This window comes from Teleopsis dalmanni, chromosome 2 (genome assembly GCF_002237135.1).
Source record: "Teleopsis dalmanni isolate 2A chromosome 2, ASM223713v2, whole genome shotgun sequence".
Taxonomy (NCBI): domain Eukaryota; kingdom Metazoa; phylum Arthropoda; class Insecta; order Diptera; family Diopsidae; genus Teleopsis; species Teleopsis dalmanni.
Genome location: NC_051847.1, coordinates 59,124,652 through 59,135,614, shown reverse-complemented (window position 1 = coordinate 59,135,614; position 10,963 = coordinate 59,124,652). Strand labels below are relative to the sequence as shown.

The following is a 10,963-nucleotide window of genomic DNA, read 5'->3' as shown; positions in this document are numbered from 1 at the left end:
TACTTAAAAAACGAAATTTGGAACTACTTTCATAAACATCTATAAAACAAAAAATTTAACACCTAAGAATAAAATACAATAGAACGGAAAATGGTTTTTTTTATTAGATATAAATATCCCTCATACCCGTTATCATTATATATTATGTATAATAATATAATAATATATATAATAATATTAATGAATAATAATAATATATATTATTATAATATATTATATTATAATATAAAATATAATATATATATTGTTTTGTAGCAATGTTTCTAAAACTACTGTTAAACGTTTTCAGTTATGCTAATTTTTAGCGCTCAAAAAAACGTGAGTGCGCTGTACTGTACTATATTACTACTGTACTATATAAGTTCAGTGAACTTACATAAAGATCAAGAGATTAGTTATCTATAGATGTAATAAAGCATCATTGACCTGTATCTAAACACAATCTTGATTTTTCTGAAGACAATTTCGTTCACTGCTGGCAGATATAGGGATATTCGCACAATATCAAATTGAAAACTTGTCTTCGTGTTATCAGTTGACTCAGTTATTAAGTTTATACACATAAATAACAGTACTCCGGTTCATAACTTGAAATTAACAGTAATGATACGATAATAGGTAATAAAAATTATGGAATTCTTTAAAACTTCAGAAAGTACATAATACTACCTTAGTGTATTTAAGACGTACATAGTCTTCTTTCTCTCTCTCCCTCTCTCTTATGAACTGCTTAACTGTCTAAACAATCAAGTTTTTATGTATACTAATATATTTTATTTATCAAGGTGGAAAGAGCTGTCTTCATTATAGGTTTATGTTCATATTTTAAAATATAGTTTTATAAAAATTGCTTTATAAACTTTCCGTTTACAACAAATAACTCCACAATATTCATTATTCAATACAAAAATATTAACAAATATAAAATTATATATTTTATTTAATTATTTATTAAACTTGAGCATTGTTGGTATATTTATTTATTAATGCAATACATTTAATTTTCAATAAAAGTACATTATTTTTCACTTATTTATATATATGTTTACTTATTATTAATATATAATAAAGAATTATATGTATAATGAATTTAAGAAATTATAACAAAATATTTTGAAGTAAAGCAGGATTTTAAAATATACAGAAATCTTTATTAATATAAATATTAAAGATATTTATTTTTTTTAATTATAAAAAATTCTGAAATATATATTATATTATAAATAAAAAAAAAATTAATTAAATATTATTAAAATAATATTAATTTTTCTTTTCATTGTAGAAATTGTAAAAGATATATTATATTCAATATTGTTTTTTTTTAAATTAAATTATAATTGTTTCATAAATATTGTGATTTCAGTTTCAGATTTAAATTTTTTAAATAAAAAGTATATAAGATGTTTATAGAATAGTTTTAACAATTAATATTTTTGCAATATAAATATTTTTATTAATTCATTAATATGCATTATGTTTTAATTATTTTAGAAGAAAGGTAGAAAAAAATATTCATTATTAATATAAATTTTGTTATATTTTAAAAATTTCTGAGCATATTAGTTTGAAAATATCAGTAAAACGTCCCAATACTTATAGATAAATGTTGGAGAGATATTATATATAAATATATATATTAAATATTTGACACATATATTTGTAATATGTTATCTATATTTATATGGATATATTTGAGTATGTCTTCCTATAATATATATCCGTTATATACATATAAAGTTTCAATATTATATTATATTTAAGAATAATGTATTTGTAATTACATATTTAATTATTGAGTAGAATTATTCATAATAAAACTTCTTATATACCAACGACTATACTTCAAATTCCTCATTATTTACTTAATACAATTTTTTTTATTATATTAATGATTTTTAACTAAACCTAAAGATGAAAATTTTTATTTGTATAAAATGAATTATTCTAATAAAACATGTTTCAAGTAATTATACAATATTCTTTTGAAAAAATAAATGGCGTTATAAAATAAAAATTTCAGTAATATGTGTTTAAGAATTTATAATTTTTATATATAAAATTTTAATTGCAAACAATTAAAATTAAGCATATAAAATTATTATATTTTAAAGAAATCAATAAATTTCTATTATTTTTATATATTACATATAAAAAAATATACAGACAGATATGAACTTATCTATTATTATAAAGACATATATATGTTTATATATGCATATATATTAAAAAATATGTAATAAATTTTATATAATAATTCTTAGTTTATATTATTAAAATTAATTTATTGTAATAATTATTTATTGTTGTGAACTCTACCGAAGAAAATTTAATTTTTCCTGCATTTAATCCCATTCACCAATGTACATGGTACGTGGAGTTGGTACATAACCGCGTGTTGGTAATGGTGGAACGCGTCCATAAATATGATTATATGGGGATTCCAATTCAGGATCTAAATTTAAATAGTTATTAGTAAAATACTTTAATAATTTGAGACACAAATAAAATATAAATATAGTATTTAATTATATTAAATAAATATTGTAAAAATTTTGTATATTTGTAACGTCCAAGTCCAGGATAATGTCATAGGTATAACCTATTTACACCCATATATAAAAATATTATTACTTATAGTATCTAAGAGAAAAATATTTAAATTACTTTAAATTCTCTTTCACGAAACTGGTGTCTTTATGAATAAATACTATAATATAATAATATATATATGTATATATAAAGAAAAAATGACATTACTTGTTCTTTAAACCATTGAATTAGTATTAGTCTTTAAAAAAAAATTGTTCCATTACAACAACAAGCAGCATTAAGTATTATTTTTTTTATTGCGTCGGGGTCTACAAAATTATGGCAAGGGAATTCTTAACTGGGAGGATTGGATATATATTAAGTTAAGCATATATATAAATTTACAGCATTTATATAACTCTATAGGTGGGTTTCAACAACACATAGTAAAAAGACCTTTTAAATATGTACGAGTATTTATTGCACTACCCCGATTAACCCCATCATCTCTAACATTTACACATAATCTCTTCTCTTTTAATAGTCGAGAATTTGAATTTTCTTAAGACTCAGACTGCGTGGCTTTCTGGGTTTCAGATAACCATAAATGGATTCCATGTCACTAATGTCAAGACGGCTAACTCTTTGATGTTGATGTTGCGGTTGTTGTTGTTGCAGTATGTGTTTTGCCTGAGTCGCCTTGTCAGTGTTTGTTTTAGCTGTCGTTGCCTGGGCAGTTACTGTGGTATTCATAGTCGTTTTATTTGATGGGTTCGTAGTGGGGGCTGTTGTAATTTGCTTGTTTTTTTCGTTGATATTCAAATTATTATTTTTGTTTTTATTATTGTTATTGTTGTCAGATTTATTTTTTTGTTGCTGCGAGTTTGCTTCTAAGGTTTTCATTTTTGTTCCCGAACATATATTACTAATGAAACTTTTCTTTTGCTCTTTGACATTCTTATTTGGTTCTTTAAAGGATTCAGCGCGTTTTCCACGCCAACATGGAGCTGGCAATAATGGCTTTGAGCTCTTTGAATCATTACTCTTTTGAGTCGTCATTGTCGAATTAGCAGTCCGTTGTTCATTTGATTTTAGATTCGTGCTAAACTTTGCGCTAGCATAAGTGCCATCCGAATCAATAGAGTTTCGGACTCTGTCATATATATTCGCAGCTGAAGGAACTTTGGTTATACGTTTCCGTCCTCCATACATGTACGCAATTTCTTCGTTTGGCTGTTCAGTGAAACAACTTTCTGTAGAATGTGATTTGTTGCGTGTGGTCAAGAGTGCAGTGCCATTTCTTTTCACATTTTCGTTTGAATTGCTCAACTCCTGTGGTGGTTGTGGTGGCGCTGGTGAACGTAATTGTCTGAGTTTAGTTTTATCTAAGTATATGTCACTTAAACTGAGTTCTTCATTCCTGCGATTGCCATAAATAAACTCGCCATTATGCTTTACATCGTGATCCTTGTAGGTATGTTCCTTCAGCGTTGGTTTTGTAAAGCGACGTGCGTAGGTTACATCATCCTCAAAATCCATATTCAAGTCAAAGTCAAAGTCTTCATCGTAGCTGCAACTTTGTTCGTTGCCATAGTAAGCATAGTTTTTACTATAATCATAATCATCGTCAAAGCCACTGCGATCTAGTTCGGATATATCGCTTTCACTGCACCACTTAACTAGCCCCTTAGGCGGTGGTGCTTCATTCAAGCTACCGCTTAACAGATGATGTTGACGTAGTTGCTGTTGACTAAGACTACGTGGAGGTCGAGCTGGTGTGACTGCACCAAAAAGTGGTGCCAATGTATAGCAACTAACACAGTTACAATTTACTTGCTTATGGCTAGTGCGTGGGCGACTGGGCGGTGAGAGCGGGGGCTGTTGCTGTGTACGTCTACAGCTACGACTATGATGCCGATGGTGTTGTCGATATTGTATTTGTTTGGGTAAATGTGCATGTGTTGTTGCTTGTGCATTTATATGTCCATTAGTTCGTCCATGTCCGTGCATAGAGTCCGCGATAGTTTGATTGTACGCGTGGTCCACGTGATAGGTCGGTGTTATTGAATTATAAATACCTAAAGCGCCATTATTGTCGAAATTGCGTGATGGCCACATCTGGTGATGGTGATGATGTGCTGCTACTGGATGATGTACTGCATGTGCTGCTGCTACTGCCATCATTTGTTGCTGTTGTATGTGGTGTGGATGCATATGTGGTGGAGTCGGTGCATGCATTGGCATGTGCATCATCGAAGTCTTCTTTTGTGAGAGTGTGCTCATGGCATTATTGCTACCGTTGTTGCTGCTGCTGTTCAAAGGATGTCCATCTTTGTGGTCTTTGGCCGATTTTGAAGATTTTACGAAATTTGGTACTCGTGCACGTAAGCCACAATAGTAAGGATCATCTGAAAGCAATGACGATTAATTATGCTTAATAAATATATAAGTATACTTATAAGTATATAAGTAAGTATATATATTGAAAAATTTCTAAAGAGATTAAAACTATGTTGGCATATATATTTAATACATTTTTTTGGTGATATATATATCACATTAATGTTATAATAATTTTGGCTTACCATATTTTTTATTATCTTTTCCTTTATCTGATTTGCCACGAGATAATTTGATTCTACTTTCCACATCAATATCATCATAGTCCGGCTAAGAAAAGAAACATGGTTCAGGTAAAAATTATTTAATACAAATATGTTATATTAAATTAATGTTATTAATTATTTCATAATAAACTTTACATGAAATTAAAAAAAATTGGAAAAAAGAACTGGCTCAGACCACACATGGACCTATTGGATCCATAACGATAATCGTTATAAACAATTTTAACATAAATAATTTATTTTGTGTTTTTAACTGCTGGAATACTCGTATCAGTCAAGATTTTTATTCAAACAGCAAAGGAAACAGTGAAGAAACTTTAGAAGAAACTATAGCGAATTATTAATCTGAACACTCTTTCGAACTACTTGAGGGACTAGCTCGGAAAATATGAATAAGAAGATTACTTCTTGTTAGATATGTGCCGTAAGCCCCTCCTCCCCGATATCTGATGCTTTACTTCGATAAGAGGTAATCAGGTGCTTCCATAACCGTGGTTTTTATGATATTGGTTATAGAATCTACAAATAATTTGATAATTACCGCAATAACAGGGTAAGATGAGTGAGGGGGATTCATCTTCCTCTTCTCTATACTGCGTTTATGCTTTGTAGCTTATATAAAACTATACTTATAAGTACTAAGTCTATTTATCTCAACTTTCATGTCTAATTACTGCAACAAACTTTTATCCACTGCTCTCTGGGACAGTGGTGGAAACATTTCCCATTCATTCCTAAGAGGTGGTTTTAGTGAAAAGTTTCATAAAAACTAATTGATTTTATTTATTTATTCATAACTCATTTATTCATTTATTTTTGAATGAAGTTATTTATTCATTTATTCATTTATGCTTTAAATCAAGTTTTAATGAATTTATTCATAGAATATTTAATCTATTTTAATAACCTAATAGCTACTTTTTCTATCAAAATCGGAAATTTGTTTCTTTTTTGGTTTTTTGGTAGGTTTTTTTTGTTTCTAGCCGTCACGGAGATAAATGAAGTGCGGGTTATCGACAGAGCAGAAGAATATATGTGCAGAAAATTGATTGCACTTGATCAGAGCATAAATTCCTTGAATATTATAACTAAAAGATATAGTAGTACACTACAACCTTTGAAACTAATTGCTCTAGTAGGGAACAGCTACTAGAGCATTAAGGAACCTTATTAAGGAACCTTAGTTTGACTTAATTTTTTTTAGTTCATTGACAACTGAATAAAATGATTAAATATATATTCTGACAATTTCAGGATAGAAGCAAAAAAATGGATAGATGTTCCATTAAGTATCTCACAAAATTTTCAGTTGTCAGATTTTCCTGATAGTTGCATTAGGATTAATATGGACTTTTGTAATTACTTCCAATGAGATGTAAAACAAATATATTTAGTTTATACCTATATAAATAAATAAACGAACTAGTTGCTAATTTACTTTCCAAACATAACCTTTAAACCATCTTCCAATGGTGCATTTATACCTTTTCCGAAAAGTAAGATATGAAAACTGTTTTTATTCAAACATACTATAATATATTCATAATAAATTATTGTTAACATGAATCAAGTCAAAGGTCATTATCTTTTTTCTTTCTCAGCGATTTTATTAAAAAGCTTGCACGTATCGTTGGAACACATGTTTTGCAATTGATTTCATATTTATTGGAGTACAAGTGTTTTGATAGTTTGTCTGCTTCTTCAACAATTCTTGGTGGAAATGTTTCTTCGCTGTGGACTTCAAACACTCTATGTTAAAACTGTTTTTTTAACGTTTTCTTGTGTATATATTATTTATTTCATTGTTAATAATTGTTGTTGTAGCAAAAACCATCAACATTTTTGAATATTAATTGCACGCGATTCGATTACAATTATTTTTTTAATAAATTCTTATGAGTTCAAGAAATACTAGTTTCCACACAAGTGGATTGCATGCTTATCGTTCTTCACATATGTACAAATACTCGGCTTCAGTAATAAGAGACCAAATCACCTCCAATCTTAATTTATGAATTTTTATTCGATCGAAATCGATTTCAATTCAGTATTAATTGATTACTTAATGCTTAATGGGTTTTGTGAATTTTATCGACGGGTTGCATTATGCGAAAGATTATCTTCAGTATGAAGTTTCCATTTTAAATAAGTTTATATATGCAAGTAAAGCTTTAAAATGCAATGAAGTAATATATTAGGTTCACAATGAAGAATATGGGCTTATAAATATTAATAATTAATAATAAATATCTTATTATATGTAGTTTTAAAAACACAATTATATTTTGTTGTTATTTATAAATTCACAGAAAAGGGATTAAAGCATAATATCTGAAAATTCACTTGTGGGTCAAAACCCTACCTAATTTTACTTCTAGATTTGCCCACAAATGGCAAGTAATATGTTAGATTAGGTTGGACTAGCGGCCTTGTTTCCAAAGCCCACTTGAACTCAAATAATTGCTCATTATAGTACCACAGGATTAGCGTTAGTACATACGCCAAATAGCACAACTCCTTTATTAGGTAAAAATGAAAAGCTATAGTAGGGTTAATCTATAATTGTTTAATAAAAACAGGTTTGTACTACTAATACATTGTTTGTTAATCAAATGAAGGTGGTAACAAATATATGTCTATATATATGTCTATAACAAAATTTTCAATAATGCAAAACGTTAAATTATGAATTAAATAAATAACTATAAAATATATAATCTCAAAATATATAAATAAATGAAAAAAGTTAATGATAAATAATCAAAAAAAAAATAAGTACTAAATAAATAATACATAATATATGTGTAATAAATAAATGAATGAATTTAAGTTAAATAAACAAACACAAAATTCATGAATATATAATAATTATAAAAAAATAATAAAAAATTAAAAATACACATAAAATAAATAGATAAATAAGTGAATGAATGAATGAGTAAATAATGAATTATGAAGGAAGAAATAATAAATAGACGAATAAATAATAAATGGATCAAAAAAATAATAAATTAAAAAATGTGTATATAATAAATAAATAAATTAATAAATTTAGCTTAAATAAATAAATGAGAAATGCATACGCTTATAACATAAAAAAAATATTAAAAATACGTAAGAAATAATAAATAAATGAATAATAATGAATAATAAAATAAATGAATGAGTAAATAAATTAAATAAATAAATAATTGATATAAACGAAATAATGACAAAGGAAGCAATAATAAATAGATGAGTAATAGCGTGAATAAAAAATAAATAAAAAATACACATGTAATAAGTAGATAAATGAATGAATGAATATGTAATAAATTAATAAATGAAAAATGTTTATAAACACATAATAAGTAAAAGATTAAATAAAAACAAAACAATATACGTATAATAATAGTGAGTTGATAAATTTAATTGATAAACGATAGGTTTATGTTCCAATTAAAAAAAGCCTATGGAAGGTGGGTTGCGTCAGGCCGAAACCCGGTAACGGGTTTTTATGGCCAAATAAGTAAGTAAGTAAGTAATAGGAGGTGGCTTGATATTCCATATTTATCGAATGTATCTTTATATGTACTATGTATTGTTAGTTGCCGTATATAGTACCATTATTCGGTACTTTGTTATAATATACATAATATACAAAATTGTTTAAAACTATCTAACGAAATTATTTTTTTATAGAAAATTAATAAAAAATTGTTATATAGTTTAAATATAAAGCAATTACATACCTTTGGAATCAAATCATGTGAGTATATATTATCCCTTGGTGGTAGTTTTGGTGGCTTTTCACTGCGTTTGTGTGCCAGTTGTTGAGTCTGTAGCAATAGTTGCTCGCGTGTAGCTGCAACATGTCCACCAGTGCTGCCATTGCTGTTGCCATTTAATTGCATAGTGCCGATGCTACTGGAATTATTGCTGTTGCCATTTACAATGCTACCATTAACTGACTGTTGGTGGCTATTATTTCCACTACCACCGAAACCAGAACTGCCTGAACTGCCACCGCTTGCATTTCCAGCTACGCTGTATGGATCCTCATCTGGTATTGGAATTCGTGGACGATTTTTGATATCAACCATCATAGGACGTTGTACTTGAAATAAAGAATATAAAATGAAAAAAAATTATTTACTTTTCATGAAGAAAATATAAATCGAAGAGTTGTATTTTTTAAGTCGTATATATTAGATTAGGTCTGTGCAGACCAGACAAGACCGCCGGCTAATACAAATCACTGAATAGAGAGCCATAAAAATAAATATATGTCGTTATAATTTTTCCGGTGAAAAATAAAAATGTGGCGATAATGTTAAATTTAGTTTTACTATATCTTCATTAATTTATCTTTTACAATTCTATTAATATTAACATTATTAATATTAGTTGTTGCCATACGACAAACGATTTTTTTAAACATGAAATGTACAGAAATATATAATAAAGTCTTTGCTAATGCAACATTATTAATTCATTTATTACTATTAATACCATAGTTTATGTTAGGTTAAGTGATATCGGCGATCCATATGGGATCCGCTTAGGTCTATTGACCCATTTTGTTGCCGTGGAAAATGTTGGGTTTAAAACCACCTAGATTAATACCACTAAAATAAAATAATATAATTTTACCAAAATATAACAAAGAAAAATATGACTAATTGTGGTAGATTAGAAAATTATCGCGGGCCGCATAACCCCTGTGGGCCGTGCTTGGACAGCCGCGTATTGGCGCATTTGAAATGTATTTTTTTTTAAATATTTGTTATACTTTGTAATGCATATTTTATTATTAAATATTTTTCAGTTTTTATAATTTTTTTATTTTAGCAACAAGTTTTCTAATTAATTACACAGACGTTCATCAACAATACACATACGTCAATTATCAACTTCAACACATAATTTTGATAAAAGCATAAAACCTATGAAAAAACCTTGAACTGCTTTAAACACAAAGCCAGATTGAAGCGGCCAGTAAAATAAAATAATAATAAAAAAAATAATTAAATCTCAAAATGAAATCTCAAATTTGCAATTCGTGTGCATCATGCATATTCAACTTGATTCAACTTGATTCATTGCGATTCAAAGCGAGGTTTTGCTTGCATGCTCTTGGTACGCTTCTGTTACTTTTCATTGCTTACCTGGTGGCATTTTGCTCTTCAGCATGTCCATAGCTACCACATTTACAATGAGCACCCATATGGGGCACTCCAAAATGTCATTCTCAGACTTGACAAAGGCCACTGCCGAAAGGCATTGAGTCTCTAAGCGACGACGATCAGGATAAGCGCGTCGGAGTTCACGAATAACGTTCGACTGGAATTTTTTCATGTCGAATAACTATTCAAAAAAATAGAGAATAAAATTTATTGTTAATACGAGTTTTATTAAAAAATAGGTTTATTGGTTATAAAAAAATTAAAAACAACTATAAAAACAATTAAAAAAATTATAAAGATTTTATTTATTGCTGTTAATAAATCTTAGAGATGTTCTTGACTCTTACCTTGACTATTTTTTCACTTTCTAATGCTTGATTTGGCAACTTTAAGATATCAGCACCAATTGAAGTCTCTTCACTTGCATTGCTGGCGGTACTTTTGACGTACACATTACTTTTGGCATAGCGACGGACAAGTATATTGCCGGCATCATCCATTTTTATTTTGACACCCTGAAAATGGATAAGAAAATTAAAAACATAAATTAGATAAGAAATATAGATTCAATAAGTAGAATCGATTTTTTAACAGTAGTGAATTACAACAACAAAAATTTCTTATTATTTATGAATTTACTGA

General features: G+C 27.8%; 1 protein-coding gene across 1 annotated transcript in view; it reads right to left on the bottom strand.

The window, feature by feature from the left end:
• Window positions 1-2,811: 2,811 nt before the first annotated feature.
• The window catches only part of LOC119674656, a 39,847-nt gene continuing 31,695 nt past the window's right edge, over window positions 2,812-10,963 (bottom strand). The window contains exons 3-7 of the mRNA XM_038085804.1: window positions 10,669-10,836; window positions 10,304-10,502; window positions 8,888-9,252; window positions 5,115-5,199; window positions 2,812-4,937 (exon numbers count right to left, since the gene is read on the bottom strand). Coding sequence (XP_037941732.1) covers window positions 3,067-4,937; window positions 5,115-5,199; window positions 8,888-9,252; window positions 10,304-10,502; window positions 10,669-10,836 — 2,688 coding nt within the window. The 3' untranslated portion in view covers window positions 2,812-3,066. The remainder of the gene's footprint in view (window positions 4,938-5,114; window positions 5,200-8,887; window positions 9,253-10,303; window positions 10,503-10,668; window positions 10,837-10,963) is intronic.